Source organism: Nestor notabilis, unplaced genomic scaffold (assembly GCF_000696875.1).
Source record: "Nestor notabilis isolate BGI_N333 unplaced genomic scaffold, ASM69687v1 scaffold26927, whole genome shotgun sequence".
Classification (NCBI taxonomy): domain Eukaryota; kingdom Metazoa; phylum Chordata; class Aves; order Psittaciformes; family Psittacidae; genus Nestor; species Nestor notabilis.
In genome coordinates, this window is record NW_009935562.1 from 5,135 (window position 1) to 24,399 (window position 19,265).

Consider the following 19,265-nt stretch of genomic DNA (forward strand, 5'->3'; position numbering starts at 1 on the left):
AAAATCCTATGTTCCAAGCATTCAAGAAAGGCAAATGATACTTACAGTCCATTTGTTAGAATCCAGAGAAAATATGCAATAAAGATCAAAATTTCTCTATACTTCCACTCTTGTAAAAGAATACCAAATTTTAACCAAGTCTTTCTTAACTTTTTCTAAAAAAAAAAAAAAAAACAAAAAAAAACAAAAAAAACCACCCAACAAAAAAAACCCCCCCCCAAAAAACCCTAAACATGAAACAAACAATAATGAAACACTGCAACTTATCTTTTTTAATTTATAATCCAAACAAAACTTTGCGCCTCACCTTTTCCCCTCTCTGTTCATTTAAAATCTCTATTCTGCGACACAATACTTGGATAGGTTCTTTTAGCCGTGCAGATCCTATTAAGTCTTCTAAATATTCAAGCATGCCTTCATCATGTTCAGTCTGGCCTTTTGGTTTCATCATGGCGATTTGTTCAACTTCCCCCTTGGAAAAGAGAAGTTTCATTTTTCTCCCTCCTCCCCCCTTTTTTTTTTCCTGGGGGAGAGTCAGTATTCTGAAAAAACACAAACATCTTTGGAACGCTGGTATGTGACCATACTCTAGCATTATTAAAAAAGAACAAAATAAATAATGCAGTAATCAAAACTGACTATTCAAAGTAGCAATATATTTGGGAAAACAAAGATCAAAGTTAATAGAAACTTTCTCCAAGTAGTGCATGGTGGTGATGTGCACCTCTTCCAAAGCTAGCATTCAGATCTAAACATTACTTCATTTCTCTAAAGATTCAGAATGCATTTCCCCAACCTAAAAACAAGAGAATAAAGCATGATCTCCAAGTCACATAGCACCAACAGTCTTAAGGCATCTTAATCAAGATTGATGTTACTGAAGGGTTCCTTTAGGAAAAAGAAGGTCCATAAAATCATGTCTCATGGATGAACTGGACTTGTAATTCATATAACCAAGACTTCCTTGTTGGAAAAGGGACATTCTTTCAGTATCAGGCTTCCTTACTTTAATTTTCCTTTATGTACAGCATTAACTTTAAATTATTAAGGTGAATAGTAACAATTATTTTTTTTAAAGAATTAGGCAAGATTAAACCGAGACAGTGAGAAGGACTGTTTATGTTACTGATGCTGTCATTAGCCAACAACAACAAAAATCTATTATCAATATTTTATGCTTAAGACAGAGTAGCACTCAATGTTTCAAAATACAGATTTTGCAAATTACATGGTCATATATCAAGACAAAGACATGAAACTGAATATACACATATTGAAATCATATCTGGTGCAACAGTAGATGCAATAGATTCTGCAGTAAAGAGAACACAGAGTAGAAGCTATTCACCCTTCAAAAACCTAGATACTTAGGTACATGACAAGAGACAACTTATTCATAAAACAAATGGTAGTGCAGAGTACCAGTATTGGCCATTAAACACATGAAATAAGATGCATTAAAGTTCTTAATATAGTTTTAGAACTGACAAGATTAAAGTTGAATTCCAGTATCTGACCTATGTATGTAGAAAAAGCCCAAGTCTACATCCACCGAGTGAAAATATTCATTGACTTTATTCATTTATTAGTTTTCATTGTTGGCTGCTTGTTGAAGCTGAGCTGACAGTCAAGTCTCTACAAAAGTATGGATGAGGAAGAACTTCTCGAGAACATATAGAAGGAGAGGTGATTAATGAGATCACTGGAGAACCAGAAAGTCACGGAAGTCAGCAAAGGGTAGGATTTCTACACAACCATTGCAAATCAGGCCTGTAACCAGCTAAGAAACATGAGGGTAAAGTCCTCCTAAACATTAGTGAAGGTTAGAAATTTTTGCCAAAGGGATTTTGTTCCACAGTCTCAGTGCACAATGACACCTAGTGGCCCTATGCTTCTCTTCCAATTAGCAAATACCACTCAACTGAGTGGTAGGGAAAAAGTTAAGTTTTGCAAAGCAAAATCTAGCATGTATTAAGACAGGTCTTCTTGCACTAAATTCCTTTGTTAGCGTAAAACATAGAGGCTGTTTTTGGTTTGGGTTTTTTTCCTTTTTATTTTTTTAAATTAAAATTCTAGAAGTTAAACGCATCTAAGCTGCTATTTTCTGGTAATTACTGTTCCTAAAGAAGCATCAGCAGATTTGACAAGACAAAAAAAAAAACAAAACCAAAAACAAACAAACAAAAAAACCCCCCACAAAACACAAAACCTCCCCCCACAAAAAAACACCACAAAACCCAAAACACCCCTCTGTTTCTTACACATCTAAAAAAGGCAATTAGTTTTCTAATAACTGCAGTTGTATTATGTACAATTCCCAACGTACATTTGCTCCTTTGCCATGAAAGTATGATTTCTCTACCAAAAACCACCTGTCAGCAAGACACTGCTTATGGGTAGGAAACTACGTAACCTCCTAAATTTCTGTGGATTTACCAGAAGTCTCTGTTTTATTTCTTCCTGCATTAAAGCCTTTCCTCTGTTTACATCCAAGAAATAAAACAATCACAGAAAATATTTAACTCATGCGGTGAACATCAAGTTTAAGAACTTCCACCACCACACATCTATCCCTCAAGTTAGGTGCTGCTGGAAACCACAAAACTGCCCTGGATTTGACATGACCGCAGGAACTATGGACAAGCAAGGAATGCAAGTCAACTTGTTTTTTATGATCTAGCTAAGTATAATTAACCATCTTTTAATTCACAACCATCTAAGAAAGATGATTATATAGTTGTGAGGGTTCTCCATAGCTCACTAATGTAATGGAATATAACTACAATATGTTTAATGATATAGTAAATAATTACTGAAATTTAATCCAATTATATCTAATTCTATAACCTCATAAATTAAGTAATCAGGGGTTTGGTTGTCTGGTGGTCTGTTTACATGGTAAATAAATAACCTCACCATCTGACTGGGAACTACTGGTAACTGCAGTTTAGGCCACACATTAAGTAACATTTTGAAAAGTTGAAGTGAATCAAGTACTGTTAAGATAATTCACATGAATTGAACTTGTCAGACTGGCAATTGGCAGTTTAATATTCCTCTAATTCACCATAGGCAAGCAATTTTAGAATTTCATATTCTTCTTATGTGAAGAGATGTAGACGGACTACCTACTTAAATTGTTGTATTCCTTTCTTATCAAGGGTAAAAATGAAAATATTTAGCAACTACAAGTAATAATTGACTAATAGGAGTATTAAATATGATTTATATTATTTACCAAGTCAATATATTAAGAAATCCATTTAGCTCACCCCTATATTTAACATATTAAGAATCAAAAAAGTTTCCAGCTACTTTAATTGATAAAGAAGACCAAAAAGGCTCTAGCTGCTCTTCTTTCAAGTAATCATGACAATGATTAATGGGGGGGAGGGGGAGAAGAGGAAGAGGGGGAATAGTCACATTTTAACTCTGTGTTCTGTTAGAAGTTGATAGTTGACATAACTGTTCCCTTAACATTTTAGCAGTGCTTATTACTTGACCCACTATTTGAATTACGTAAAAAAAACCCCAAAAAAACAAACCAACAAACAAAAAACCAACCAACCCAACCACCAACAATACAACCTTGCTCTTTTATCTACTAGAAGATCTTTTGAAACACAGACAGCAATTTTGAAAGTGAAACTAAGGCAGCAGCAGGCAGACATTTGTTGAAAATAAAGTATGCTTAGGCATGCTTAATATAGCTATCACACCTAATTTTAAAAAGTCTTGGAATGGACCACCAGGAAATCTCCTTAATTATTGCCCTCAGTTATCTTCCTGCTCTTCACAGGCATGAAATCATGAGGGGGAGTAATGTGAATAAAAAAAAAAAAAAAAAAAAAAAAAAATCCTCTGTTCAGTTGAGGACAATCAAAATGGATGTCAACATTAAGGCACTGGTGACACTGGCAGACAGCTAACAAAGAACCAAACATCCACACGAGTAATCACTGCATGAAAACACAACAAATATCCATGGAGAATATCAGTAACGCTCTACATTCATGACAAGAACTTTCAATGGAATTACGAACCCAATTTCAGTTTCTATATTGTGTGTGAAGTCTTCTACATCAGATTGAAATCATCACAGGGCTGCCAGCATGTCACTGGTAACAGAGGCAGTCAACTCAAACACTGTATAATGAACACACATCTAAATAACAGTTTCTACAGAACGCCTCAGCTTAGTTACCAGAAAACAATTACTACATTTGAATAGAGAACACAAGTTTATATGTGTAGAAATTTCTAAGCAATAAAGTTAGCTCAAATAATGAGAAACCTTGCTTGACAGTAGGCTACAAACTTATAACAAGGGTAAGTGCCAGTCTCATTTGAAAGCCATCTTCTCAATTGAACAGTATAAAGAGTAACTTCAAGGAGCTTGGAAGCAAGAGATTCTGCCTTCCTTTTCATAGCTGGACTCTCAAGGTGAATTATTTCAGTGCCATAATCTTCAAGATACTTTCTAAACTTAAATTTCTATTTTGCTTAAGAGCAAAAACTTCAAAGCAAGTAAATTGTAAAAGCCTTCAAATACCAGTGTAAGACTTGCTCATCATTAAATTAACTATGTGAAATCAGTACCCCAGTTGAGGAGACCAAGAGGGTCAGTGAAGCACTGGGTAAACCAGCAGCACACAACACAGGCCAGGAGCACCTGGACTCGCCGTGCCTGCTGCGCTCAACCCTACAGGGATGCTGCAGAGGGATGCCCAGAAGGATGCCTGAAGAACTGACAGGAGTGGTGACATCACCAGCACCTTCTATCACTGTCTTAATGTTGTGAGGCAGCCAAGTCAAGGGTCCCTGTACTCCAAGTTCTGTGCATTCCAGTAACACTTGCATCCTTGGAATATTTAAGAATACTGTAGATTTAATGCAAGACATTTATTACGGACAGAATTAATCAAATTTCAGTCTCTACTGAATGCATACTCTTCTGCATTCATGTTGGAACAAAACCAACATTAGGACTAGGCACATCTACAACAGTGCAGGCAGCTTACTTAAATAGCTTCACTCCATTGCCATATGGAACTTCCAGGGCAAACATGTGACGGGCAAGAATTTCCCCTCTCACGCAGCCCTCATAAGGTAGAACAATAAAGCCCCTAAACTATTACCTCATTTCTACAAACTATTTCCTCTAAAATTACACATTTGTTTCTTTAAACAGCTGATCCTCTCACGACAGAAAGCTTTTAATCCGGGTTTATCCAGTGTTTTCTGGCATATAAAGATTTGAATTTTAAACCAAGGTTATCAAACTGCTTGAAAAATGAAAATTTTGACCTACTCATTAAGCTGCCTTTCTGCAACTTTTAATCTTGTAACAGATGCTACTTTACACTTCTGCATATAACTCCTGTTTGTTGCTCTTGGCAGACAATTGCGTTATGTTCCAGCAATCTTCCTTTAAATCTAAGAGAGGGCCTGTGGACTGAAGCACTAATTCCAAAACTAGGAACTCTGAATAGCATAACACACTAATCCCAATGCCTACATTACTCAGCCTCAACCAGTGATAAACTGTAGCCATTGGTAATTCATGCTGTGCACAATAGTAGTTCAGTCTGTGACAGAGCTGGAACTGGAATTAGAGTTTCAGAATACAGCCATCAGATTCTATTTTAAAATTCTCATATGAAATGAGACAGGGCTAGCAAAAAACTTTTGATGACGAAAGATCACCGACAGCAACCTTAAAACTCTTCATGAATAAACAAACAATACTTCTTGTTTGCAAAATCTTGCCTGTACTATGACTAGTTTCTGGAGAACCCCAAGACAGTAATGTTTGCTTACCAGGATCTGCCTCCTCATCCCTGAAAATTACAGAAAGAAATCTATTGAAGACAGTGTCTTGAGAAACAATGAGTTTTGTCAACTAAACTGTTAATACAACACTTGCAGATCTACTTTATTAGCGTTCCACATAATTATTACGGCAGCAAGTAGGTAAAAATATACTTTCCAGGATTTTGGGCTGTCACTTCATTTCTGGTGACTTAATTTGAAGCTTTAAAATTAAAATGAAGAAAAAAAAAAGTTGCTGAAAATCTTGGGATAAATTGGCAAAATCCTGTACTATCCAACAAATCAGACTAACTTTTGAGTGTTCAAACCCACACATCATCACTTCAGATGCACAGTAAAGCACAGGCACATTAAAATACAAGATTGTAACAAAGGAATTTCATAGCTTGGCATCCAGTAGATGGAAACGTGCTGTGTCTAAGACAGGGAGGGAGGAATACTAGTACTTTGAGTGTTTTTTGAAGAGAATTTTCTGTTGTAGCTGCTGTTTTAGTTTTTGGAGGGGGGTTTGTTAGTGGAGCTCTTCAACACTAGCAAAATTCAAGAGTGGAGCAATGCAGGGTCTAACTGAAGTGAAAATTACATTGTTTTAATCATGAGGAATAGTTTCAGAGAAAACACTGCCCAAGAGATGCAATACTATATACATAGGAAAAAACTTCCATGTTTTTACATGGAACTGGGAAACTTAGTGAGTTTAACCTTGAAGAGCAGGACAATCTATTTATCTTAGTTTCCCCATTTCAACTGTTAAAAGTAGAACAGAAGAAATCTTTCAGAGCCTTTGTGGAACTTCAGCAATCGATCAAATCCAAGCTTAAAAATCACACATTTTGTCAATACTGGTAAATTTGACAAATTCTTTATACAAGCTTTCCTTTTTGTTTGCATTTCCCCACCTTTGAGGTGCTGGCAGGAAGAAAGCCAACCTACTTCAAGTTGAACAAAGAAAGTCTATTGCAAATAGGGAGCATTTCCTGTAACAGCCTGGGTATTTTCCTCTGATAAGAAGTTTCAGCATTTGGATTTACCCTCTCACATCTAGATGTCAAATCTACCTAGCTGTAGTTCTGCATCAATACCAGATGATAGCTTCATTTCATAATTCTTCTGCTACCAGCATTTAGAGTAATGAAAAACATAAAACAAGCCTAGCTACTACAACCTGTCCAATTTCTCATTCCTGCCTTGGAACAGAAGCATGGCAGTACTTTGAGAGAAATCTTTGGCTGGCATTGTGGTTGATTTTTGATTTTTCCAATACTAAACTATCACAAAATTTTAGATACGACAACCATGGCTACAATATTTGGTGTTTTTAAGGCAAATGCAGCTTTTTTTTTTTTTTTAACTTCAGATCAGTATTTTAGTAGTTTCACTGTAACAGCAGGATACCTTTGGTAACGTTCCACTTTTAAGGCTTTTTAAACACCGATCAAAGGAAGTTTTGTTACCAAATCCAAAATCTTTGGGTGACAGATGGGTTTACTGTAATCCCAAGCACAGCACCTGTTACAGCACAATTACAATAATCTTGTAACTTCTTAATATTATCAATATTTACATTCAATTTGCTTACTGAATTAACTGATTAAATTAGTTTGCAACTTTATGACATTACATAATTCCATTTCCATTTAGGCAATATGCAAATGTAGACAGCAGTCAGAACATCATTTAACTCTGTCAAGCATCAAAAGATTAACGGTCTTGTGATGTCTGATGACTATTATTATATATGCGTACATTAAGAAAGATTCAATGTAAGCATGTTAAATTTTTGATTAAAATTGTTTAAGCATGAACATTTGTTCCCCCCCCCCCCCAAAGAAAACTATTTGAGTGATTAGGAAAATTCACACCACTCTGAACTTCGAAAGAATAGGGGTTTCTTTATATGCAGCAGGTGATCAACAGAACTTGATCTTTAAGCATCAAACTGAAGCAAACAGTTGAGTTATAACCAGCAGACCCAGAATGCTGAAAAAACAGTACTTGCAGCTGTAATGGCCACCTCTAACTCAAAATATTGTGGAGGATTATAGTAACCCTAGGCAAAATCTCTTATTGTTTGTCCTACTGAAGAAAATCAATCTTGATCAACCCAAATTATAACCCATTTTTAACTTTTTAATATAGAAGGCTAGACAGAACTGACCTGCCAGTTCTCTCAGTAACGTAATAGTAAAGTTCAGAATTTTCCAACTTTCATGGAAAGCAGCTGTATTTCAATTCTTTCAAATGGTGAAGTGTCTCTCCCAGAGCAAGGGGAATGTGGACAATACCTTTTGCAAGTATTTCACCAGTCAACTACATGAGCGGAAAATACAGAGCATACCATAATAGCTTTCACTTCTTAAGCATGAATGTAGCAAGAAATGGCAAAAATCAGTGCTAAATTTGTTTATATTCCATTTTCCAGTATGGAAATTTCAATCTTGCTTCATTTTGACAATGTGCCTATACTCCCCTCTTCATGTAAAGTTTTGACTGTGAATTTTAATTCCACACACACAGGCCATAGAAGCTTTGTACATAGACAACCAATATTTCTGTAGCCTTCTGATTCTTCTCTTGGAAATATAACTGTAATAGTCATGTTGGGGTTTTTTTCGGTTTGTTTTGTTTTGGGGTTTTTGTGGGGGGTTGTTTTTTGTTGGGGTTTTTTTTTTTTTTCCTTTCTTCTCCCCTGCCCCCAGTTCCATGTTATTGCTGCGATTACATAGTGCTTGCAGCCATCTCTCATTTCTACCCTTCGATTTTACCAGATGGCAAATATACAGGAGGGGAGAACGTATCAAATACTCAAGTTCATGCTCTGCCTTCCAAGAAAAGTGTTATAAGCTAGGTGGGAAATAAGAAAGTCAAATAAGTATTAAATTCACATACACGAATCTACAAGGCCACTACTGTCCAAAGATGAGGAAAAACTTAGAATTAGCCTGTTATACAACTTTCAGTTGTTTGCACAAAATTACTATTCTGCATTCTGGAAATAATTTAAAAGTAGTCTTTGTCAAGCTGTTTGCACATCTGTCTAATTTTAGAAGCTTTCTTAAGGACATTCTTGTGTTTAATACAAGAATACAAATGGAGTGCAAATCTAAGTCAGTTATTGTCAAACTCAACCTACAATGTTTGATTTAAGATTATTGGTATGTTCTTATGAAGCCATTTAATGTATCACTCTCAGTTACACACTCCCCCCAGAAAAGTGCTTTTCTTCACTTTCTGTATTTCTCTTTTTTCTGAAGACAGCTTAATAAACAGTGGTTACAATGTTTTGCTGCAATTTACAAAACAAAATATGAATCACCAACAGAAGTTTTCTGATACTTCAAGAGATTTCATATTGAAGCTGCACATGGACGTATTAGCGTATCTTGCACTGCATAGTATTCACTTCAGCATAAAGCGTAATATTTAAACAGCGAAATCGATACTGTACTCTGTGAATCAGCGTGAGGCTTCTATTTTTACATAATACTTTATTCAAATAATCTGGTTTTACTTAATTATATTATCACACTTGCTTTAAGTCTTCTTACCACTTCAGCTCAGCTGTCCTTGACCTTTCTAGAACAAACCTCTCTTCACCACTGATGTCGGCAGTACAGATCTCAATTATAATCCCAGTAGACCTTTTCATCGTGTGCTCCACTCGGCACATTAGCTCAAATGTTGGTGTGCCTCATTAGGAAAGCAGACTTCCCAACAATTGGGAACTTCTGGCTTATCTCAAAGTGAGAAGAAAATCTGCTCTCCCTCATTTCCTCTCCAATACACTGGGAAGAACAACTCCTACATTATTTCCACAAAGCAGCAGGTGAAAAACTTGACTAAACCTCCTTTCCAGCAACATAACCTTGCCATAGGATAGGACTTAGTACACTGGAAAATGCCTTTCCTATCAGTTACAAAAACACAAGCATATAAAATCACTGTAGTCGTTTATACTTGCTTAAAATACTCTCATGTAATCTTAATTTAGTCTATCAAATACATAAGTGAAGTACTACTGTAATTAGTACAAAAGTTACTTAAACCAGCTTCAATTTGAAAGAAAGTAGCTTTAAAGTAAATGGAAATCAACTGACAGAAGTCCGCTCCCATAATACTGTCTTTTTTATACAAAATTAATTCAAAGTCTTGTGCCATTTATCATTTCTACAATATTGATTTACAAAGTCGCTATGAAACTCCACTTTCTTTTTAAAAAGAGTATTGACTGTACTTCTCTTACCTTGAAAGACTGCAGAAGCCAATTTCAGCAGGTGTTGGTTGCTGTCCACAGCCAGTTTGCTTTGCTCCCCAGGCAAGCCTACACTGCAACATTAGAAACTGACATTCCTCCAAGTGCTTCCCATTTATTTAACAATTCCTTCGAAGCAAACCAGCCAGGACAGAGGCTGAGATTTTTTTGTTGGCCTCTAGATTAACCTGTCACGGAGTCACTACTGAGCAACAGCAAACATACTTACTTTCTGAGTTTTGCCCAGCCTGGTCAGAGCACAGAACCCACACAAGTGTTCAATATACTCACGCCGACATTCCAAGCAAGTCTTTTGAGAAAAAGCTATGTAATTTTATTTGTTGTTCTTTACATATATTCAAGTTACTGAAGGTGTGGAAGACACAAAAATAGCAGTGAGATGCTAGATTTTAACACAGTGTTTAGTATACTTTAAGTGACAAGATGGTTTTTTTTCCTTTTGCAGTTTCAGGATGCAGCAAGCCAATTAAAAACGTCTATTCCTAAACTACTAAAAGCATGTAATAATTTATTAAAAACATGAAATATGTAGTGTTAAAACTTAAGGATCACAAAAATGACAAACTCCTCCTGTTAAATGTTGGCAATATCCCATTATAACCACAACCATTTTTAAACAAGACTTTTTTCAAATACCTAGTTCAGGCACAAAATTTGTAATACTTCTAGAGCTACTCAATCTTACATATTCTGTTCTTCCACAGGTGCTTTTTGTAATGCTACACACAGAAGTCATTAGTAGTTCGATTTTAATATTTTCAGTATAGCATCAGAAGAAATACCTGTATCATGTCCTACCCAGCTTCTAGAAAATTCAGGTGGGCCTAAGCTTTAAAATTTTATCCTAAAAAGGCACCAAAAATCAGAAAAAGACTGCAAAATAGAGGATGAAGAGAGGAGAAAAAAAATTAAAGCAGTATCCTAAAAAGCTAATATTTTCCATTGAATAATGCTAAATATGCTAGCATTTTGTTACTACGTGTAGAGGGCATGTTCTACAACTTTTTCTTTAGTACTAACTAGTGAATAGTCACATACTGGAACCAGCATTTTATAATAACTTATTTTTGCCCAAAAACCTGTATAGTACAAGTAAAATATCTTAATGACACCCTATTGGCATAGACAAAATCAAAGGTATTTGTAACTTATTTTAAATGAGAAATCACTTGATGTCAGGTTTAACTTCGCAGAGTCCATTTTAGTTTAGCTATAACAAGATAAAAAATAAATAAACCCATTACCTCCAATTTTAAATAACTTAATCTGAAAAACATTATGGGGGAAAGGGCCATCCTTGTGATAGGGGAAGCCTTCTGACACAGTCTCATTCACTTCTAACTACAATTTTTAGTATTTCGATTTTTAAGTTTTGCTGTCATTATGCAGAAAACATTGCCACATTTCCCAGCTGGACAGAACTCAACTTCCAATCACCAAATCAGTAGACTTCACTTTAAAAAAAAGCACAAAACCTTATATGCAAAGAGAAAGGACCTTACCTTGGTCAGAAAGACGGAAAAATCTCAGGACACTCTTCCCTGCACAGAGTCTAGTGAAATCAAAGAAAAAAAAACCCACCAAAAAACCAAAACAACACCAGCAGTGGTAACCATTGCTTTATGCCTTAGTATTTATACGTTATACCTCCTCCCTACTTTTTATTGTACAAGTGGAAAGCATGAAACTCAAGTTTCTTGGAAAAGGTACGCTCTCCTCATTGATAACTTCCTGGGAAATAATTAATGGGAGAAGAAAACAAATCATGTCTGGGGGTGAAAATAAAGCTTACCAATACTCCTTCCCAAACGTTCCCTTCCCAGTGGTAAAAAGGGATGCTCTCTAACACTAAACTTTATGTATCTCCTTAACATAATTTCTACCCAGCTTCATCTTTGACTCTGCATTCTCTCCCTTTCAGAAATTTTGTCAAAATGGTATTTTAGAACAACTGTATAGAAAAAAAAAAATGTATTTACTACAGTTGTTTTGTTGGAGATACTTCTCATTCCATCTTGAAACAGAAAATACAGCAATAAAGTGTTGGAGAGAATAATTAATTGGCATGGAGACTTCAAAACAGATATATCCTCTTTTTGTGGGTGTAACTGTAAAAAAGGACTGCACAAAAAGGCTTGAGGAAGTGAAGCAAGCACAGCGACCTAGCTAGAATTTTTTTATTTTTTTTTTTTAGAGGGGAACTGGAAGCTCCTTTGACAGAAACAGGCCAAAAAAAAAAACCTATTGAAAAATTTCAGACCTTGGGAGGCTCCCACTGCTCACTGATTTTCTAGGCTATGAGCCTTCAGAGTAGATTTGTGATCTGTTAGTAGTGAAATAATTACAGGTAATTGCAGATATAGTTACTCAATTGAATTAATATTTAAATACTTCCATCAAGTACTTTAACTCAATTTACATTTTAAGTAGTTGTTTGGTACATAGCAAAATTCTCCTTTTATAATTTAAAAATTAGGAAAAAAAAAATAGCGTGGTTCTCTTCAACCAGTTTTTTAAACAGCAAACAGATGCCAGCAAGCCTTACAACTTTAAGGTCAAACATGAATATAAATGATATTATATGGACAAATTCTAAGATTATTTTTACAGTATGGATTGTAACCTGTAGCTTTTGAAAACATAGCCTGAATTGCCTATAAACCTGCGATTCTTAAGAGTCCTCTACAGTTGTTAAACAAGTGTAAACAAAAAGTACACTTCATGTGTTTCTTCTTGCACTCAAATTTTTATGCACAGCTGATTTTTATATACATACTTCTCCAGTAAAACCATGTATATATATGAGCCACAGATAACAGTAGAATCATTAAGATTTAAGTTAGTATTGCTGCACTTTTATCTAAAGTATAAACAAGTTGCTGAATCTCTGCCACGCTTAAGCAGCACAATAATATTGGGGTTTAAGGTTTATTTTACTACACCAATATTTACGTGCTGCTAGGGCGGAACAAGTATGACAGCTCTTCCACTCATCCGCATGTCAGGAACACAAATTCTTTAATAGAAAAATTTGTATTAGTATCTTCAACTGTTTCTCTTCCTTAAATTTCTAAAGCAGCAAATAATGATTCGCATCTTAATTAGAGCATGCAAACCATGATGTGCTGCTAGAGTACTTTAAGGCCTCAAATACAAGACTTAAAATCTAGACAGTATTTTTTACAACTATAACTGGAAATACAGCTTTATTTAAAATTGGCTTTATTCATACACCAACCTGTAAAATTAAGAATCTGTTATGGTCCAGATCAATTCCATGGCTTCGAAGAAGAATACCAACATCTTTGAATGTCGTTTTCTTTCCATTGATATGGTAGACTGAAGAATTATCTCTATAGGCAGTTCTAGATACACAAAATCTGCTGTTAGGAATGACTTCATAATCATCTCCTTCCTGTTTTGAGGAAAAACAAAAGCCAGAAAAACAATTACTGTATCACAGGTTTACCTCACATTTCACAATTAAGCACAGAAATTTTAACATGTTAGGGTTTTAAGTCAATTGCACTCTCAGGTCTAGTAAAAGTGGGACTGTCTTAAAGCTGCAAATATCAAAAAAAAAAAAAAAAAAAAAAAAAAAAAAAGGGGGGGGGGGGAAATTTGAGAACCAGACAAAAAAATTGCCCAAATAATTTAAACTGAATGGCCTTCCTATTATGCTTTTCTTACCTCTAATACTACCTGTTATTCTGAAAATACTTAATTTATTGTCTTTACCTCTGCTTCAAATCACAAAGGAAAAGACCTGCTAGAAATTTATGCTGGCTGTGCTATTCCACTCTCTAAATTTTAGATTAGGAAGTCTTGAATGACTTAACTGCTGTTTACATTTTAAACTCCTCTTTTATAGTACTAGGAAAAGGAGTTACTTTTAGCTGAGTAGTTCTAAAGAGAAACTGTAAAAGATAAACCAAAACACTGAAGATGTGACAAATATGACATCATCAGCTTCAAAAGATACTTAAGACTTACCTACAAAGCAGCAACTAAAAGCTGGTACTATAAAGCATGCTTCTTGTAAAGACTTTAACTGGCCTACCACTTTCCCAGATTAACCCCCAAGAGCATAATCAAGTTGGTATCTAGTATATGAAGTACTTTTTTGATCATAAAGTTAGCTTCTAGATATTAACAAAGTCAAGTGGAAAAAAAAAATTACAATTTTTGAATTTGGTTCTTATAAATACAAGCAAAAGGTATGTGTGTATGTGTATCAAGTCAAAGAAAAACATATCTGTCTTATAAAACAGTTCCTTCGAAGGCCGTATATATTGCCAATTTATTAACATAATTTTTGAAATTTCAATGTACATTTCCCATTATTTTGACTGACCCCAAACTCAACAGTTGATACTTCAACTAGAATGTGTGCACAAAAATTAAGTTTAAATAAAGATAAATTCCTTGCACTGTAATCGCAATAAATCAACAAAAATGTCCAGAAGTATTTATCAATACATGAAGTGGCAAGCAAAATATTTTTAATTTGCCAACACTTTATTTAAGAAAAATATCAGATTAAAAAAAATTTAGTGGTAGGATGTGAGGTCCATGAAAAATTCGTTTAAAAACTGCAGGCATGTTTACAGTGTATAAAGTGTAAATAAAAAGATTCAGATTCATTATATTTTTCTAAATTTAGATAACCTAAAATAGTTTCTAATTGGTTTGAAAAGTTTTGCTTAAATAGGTTTTATTTCTTAACATATATGCTCACATCATAAATTTAAGAAAATAACATATCCAAACAAGGACTTAAAAATTTGTAGGGGTCCTACTAATTCCAAAAATTAGTTTTACTTACTTGAGGTAAATGACAAAACAACTCTAAAATTACTTCTTAAAATTATTATTACATATTTCTAAATAGTTATAAAAGACATGTACCAGATACTAGTCTTGCAGGAGGAAAAAAAAAAAGTAAAGGAAAACCCCCCTAATATTTTAAGAGATGCACTACTCAAGAGAGAAATTTTTTAAGCTAATTAACTTTGATTTGATGTTTTACTTCCCAAAAGCAAGCTAATCATGCTATGAAGTTTTCCCTAGCTCAAACTAATATAACCAAATACTAAAAGCTTTCAAATCCTTAAAGAAAAAAGGCTGCACTATTCTGAATAGAAGCATACATACCTTGTCAATGATCTTTTGGAAGTGGATTTCCACAGAACAACTCTGGATATCTGTATGTTCGTCAGAATTATGGATCAGCACAGAGAGTTTTTTGGATCTGATTTTTTGTGCTCGATACCCAAACACAAAAAGCATTGAATCAATGATATTGGATTTTCCACTACCATTTGGCCCAATAATACATGAAAAACGCTGCATAATAAAAGGGAAAAAGTGATATTCAAAGGAAAACAGATCCTGGCCATTGTACATCACTCTTTTAATTTATGAAGTTTAAAACACAATTATTCCTAGCACATGAAACTGCAGACTATTCGATAACTTAGTTTTTACTGCCAAAGGTAAAGCAGTACAACTTATTTAATAAAAAAAAAAACAAAACACACCACAACTCAGCTTTCTAAAATTTAACTTGTTAACTCAAAGCAATACTGCATTTAGCAAGTATGTTTGCAAGAAAAGTTTCATGATTAGCCACGTAAGTCTCTTGTGGGCATTAAAAAAATATTCTCATTCTTCAAAACACACCCCTAAAAGTTCTCCAGTAAACGAAATAAAGAGAAAAAACTGCTTTTTTAAGGTTTACTGACAAATTAAATTTATATGGTATGACAAAGTTGCACTTAACTGTCTTCTTTACTGTCCCATGATGAAAATTTAGAATATCATTATGTAAGTAACTCTAAAACTTAAATATTTTTCAGGTATTTTGAGGCAAGCTTACATGAAAATACAGAAAGGAATACTAACACAGAGCAAAGTCTTATCTTCATTTAAAAAAATGCCTAAGGTAAAAGACAGATACCTTATGAAAAGGTCCCAAAGTTTGCTCCCCTGCATAGGATTTGAAGTTCTGGTTTACAATATGAGTTATCATAAGACGAGGAGCGCCAGCTTCATTGGTCACTACTGGAGGTGGGGGAGGAGAGATGCTATCCAAAATCTCTTCTAAACTTTGATTATCAACCACCTCGCTTGAGACTGCTAAAAACCATCAAAAATAAACAGAAAAAAAAGAAAAAACCTGTAAGCTTTCAATGACTAGACACCTTTTAAAATGTTCAACTGGAAAAGCAAACAGTATTTCTATATGAACCAAACCTATACTTCTGCCTGTAATTATTAAAGTGAGCTAAATGGAATTAAAATTCTTTCCATGAACTGAATCTTTAAAAAGAGATACTTAAGATGTCCCATCGATGCACTAGTGGGTTTGTTCTTTCATTATGTAATTCTTATTCTAACACACTTTAATAGGCACTCTGCAATTACAATAGCTACAACCGTCACAATAAGCCTACAAATCTGAAACAGGCAAAGTCTTTCTAATTAATAAGTGCAAAGCCACATTTCAAGCATGCTCACAAGTCACTGCAAGATTTGGGGATCGCTGCACAATGCTCTGAAAGCTGTAATGACAGCACAACTACTCTGCAAAGACAGGAAGTTTGTTACGAAAACAAACTGGCCCCCTGGATATCAGCTAGTTGTAAGCAAAGCAGCTTTTCAACAGTCACTAGCAACTTTTTCTTCAAACAGACAGTAGGTTTTGCTACCAGTTTTAACATATTAATCTATTTGTCAAACACCTTGCTTTAATAATTGCACATCTGGGTACCTAAAAAGACACACAGTGCTGTTTTCTCCAGACATTTTCAGCAAAAAACTCAATTAAAGAAACCCAAGAAAATACACTGCTTCATGAAAAAGAAAGTCAAATCATTTTAAGAGTTAAGTAAATAAACTTGACATTTATTCCATTCCAAGAAATCCCATACCATTGGCTGCATATAAATTTGAAAAATCCTGCTGTTGAACCACAATCTTAAGTACAATGTTACAGATCAGGAATACAAGATAGGCTTTATTAGGAGAAAGTCTCCAAATGGCTTTTGCACTTGCACTGTATCACCGGTCCAAACACCTTAACTCTTTGCAAGCCCTCTATAGCAGTTTAAAAGTAGTTAAAACTTGCCAGGAGTCAAGGCTTTCAACATTCCTTTCTAAAAGAAAAGAGCAAATCCTATCTGGAACAGTTGGCAGATTCAACTGACCGTTGTTGCTGAACAGGCACTATCAGCAAGTTTACACATCATCAGAACCACAATATTCAAACCTACCTTGTGGAGGTACTTGACCAAGCTTTCTGTTGCCTTCTTTTTCCACTTCCATGTCACTGGTGGACTCCTCTAAGGGCTCTCTGCCTTTCCGATGGGCTGCTGTAGAGGCTTTGGTGCTCTTGCTTGGCATGATCTCTGTTGGCTGTTCCATTCCAAGCAATCAGACTACTGAAGGGATCTATCTCCTTTGCTAACATAAACAAGAAAACCCCGTGATCTAAGCATTGAATGACAATCCCCTAAGGAATATACCTACATGTTTGCCCAGATGTCGGACTAATTTAGAAAATAAAGACTAGAGGTATTTTGAAGACAAAAATCCAAATTTGCAACAAAAGCCTCAAGATTTGCCTCATAATGATACACTTTAAGATACATCACCCCTACCAAAACAATGGACCAACCCTAATCTACAGGAACAGCATCAATCTACCTACTGAAACCTCATACAGCCATGTTCCGTGCTCAGAGAAAGCAACCGTGATGCTGGGGGCAAAAGAGTTAAAGACACATTTGCAAAATAACAAACTGAGTAGCCATATGCTCAAACACTTCTAGAAGCACTCTTTACATATGCATCTCAGACCTGACACACATTTTACTTTCAACAGTCCATGCTGACTCTATATTTTCTCTATATATCGATAAACAAAAAGACCTGTATAATTACAAGCAAAGACTTGACTCAAAAGGTTTAAATCAACACACTCGTTTCACAAAATATAACACGATCACTACTGCTAGCAATTAACATTTAACAGAGAAAGCAAAACAAAATACCTTAATCTGGTTGTGATGTTAAAGTTAACTGATCAAAACCGAAACATTACAAAAGTCCATCAGCTGGCACTTAAGCACAGCTCCCAGAAAGTATAAATAGAAAGCAACCGATGAGAAGACGACTGCAGGAGCGAAACTCTCTCCAAAGAGTTTAAACTGCAGCAAGTGGCGAAGTTAGTTCGCAGAAAAACAGACATGAGAAAGTTTACTTCTCACAAGATAAAAAACTGACGTGGTTAGAAAGTCATCTTACAATTGGTGCCAATCATTTGACGTTTTCAGACCTACCCCCAACCCACACTCTCATGAGAGTCCTTCATTTGGGACAATGGGGGAGGGGGGAAATGAGAGAAAGAACTCATTTTAAGGCAATTTGAGTCTATGCCCCTGTTAAGAAGTGTTCCGCAATGGCTGTCTCGGACAATTACAGCCTCTCAAAGTACCAGATTTTTTTTTATTTTTTTTTTCTCAAAGCTGTTCCACTCCAACAGAATTGTGCAATATAGACCTATTTACCTTACCAACCCTTCCCCCCGAGGATACTTCAATAGAATGAACAACCATAACTACTCGACCTCAGCTTTTAAATCGCGATAAATTAGCTGCCACATACTCTAACAAATTTAACAAATTCGTGCCCAGCCCCTCCCCCGAGTCAGCTCAAAGGTGTTTGTTAAAAGCATCTCTCGACGATCGCCTGCCAAGTGCCGTTTTTGTTACGGAGATGGTGAGAGTCAGAGACAGACAGAAAGGCTTCCTTATTAACAGCCGATTAAATATGATAGCGACAACCCATGTCAGCGAAAAGTTTTTGGGGTTTTTTAGTCCATCCGTTAATCAAAGGAGTGCAACTGCAGGCTTATCACCAGCTTTCTCTCTCATACTTCAAGCATAAAAGGAGCAGGCAGACCTATTTATAGAAGGGTCCCTGCTTTGTAAACAGATTAAAATCGGGCGCCTCTGCTGCCGAAACGTACTCCTGTACTTCTCCGTCCGAAGCGGGTCTCTGATTCACGGTCCCCCGAGGTCCATAAGGGCACAGTGGGAAACCCGGAGATCTCTCCCATGGGCTGCAGAAGACGCTCTCGTCCCCCCTCCTCAAACCC

The 19,265-nt window shown here is 35.5% G+C and overlaps 1 protein-coding gene across 1 annotated transcript in view; it reads right to left on the reverse strand.

Moving 5' to 3' along the window:
* LOC104408343 (structural maintenance of chromosomes protein 4-like) overlaps positions 1 to 17,640 on the reverse strand; it is a gene marked incomplete at its 3' end in the record, with an annotated part of 22,472 nt that extends 4,832 nt beyond the window's left edge. Inside the window, exons 1-5 of the mRNA XM_010017909.1 lie at positions 17,380 to 17,640; positions 16,065 to 16,243; positions 15,260 to 15,451; positions 13,344 to 13,520; positions 308 to 472 (exon numbers count right to left, since the gene is read on the reverse strand). Of these exons, the coding sequence (XP_010016211.1) occupies positions 308 to 472; positions 13,344 to 13,520; positions 15,260 to 15,451; positions 16,065 to 16,243; positions 17,380 to 17,530 (864 nt within the window). The remainder of the gene's footprint in view (positions 1 to 307; positions 473 to 13,343; positions 13,521 to 15,259; positions 15,452 to 16,064; positions 16,244 to 17,379) is intronic.
* Positions 17,641 to 19,265: the final 1,625 nt, after the last annotated feature.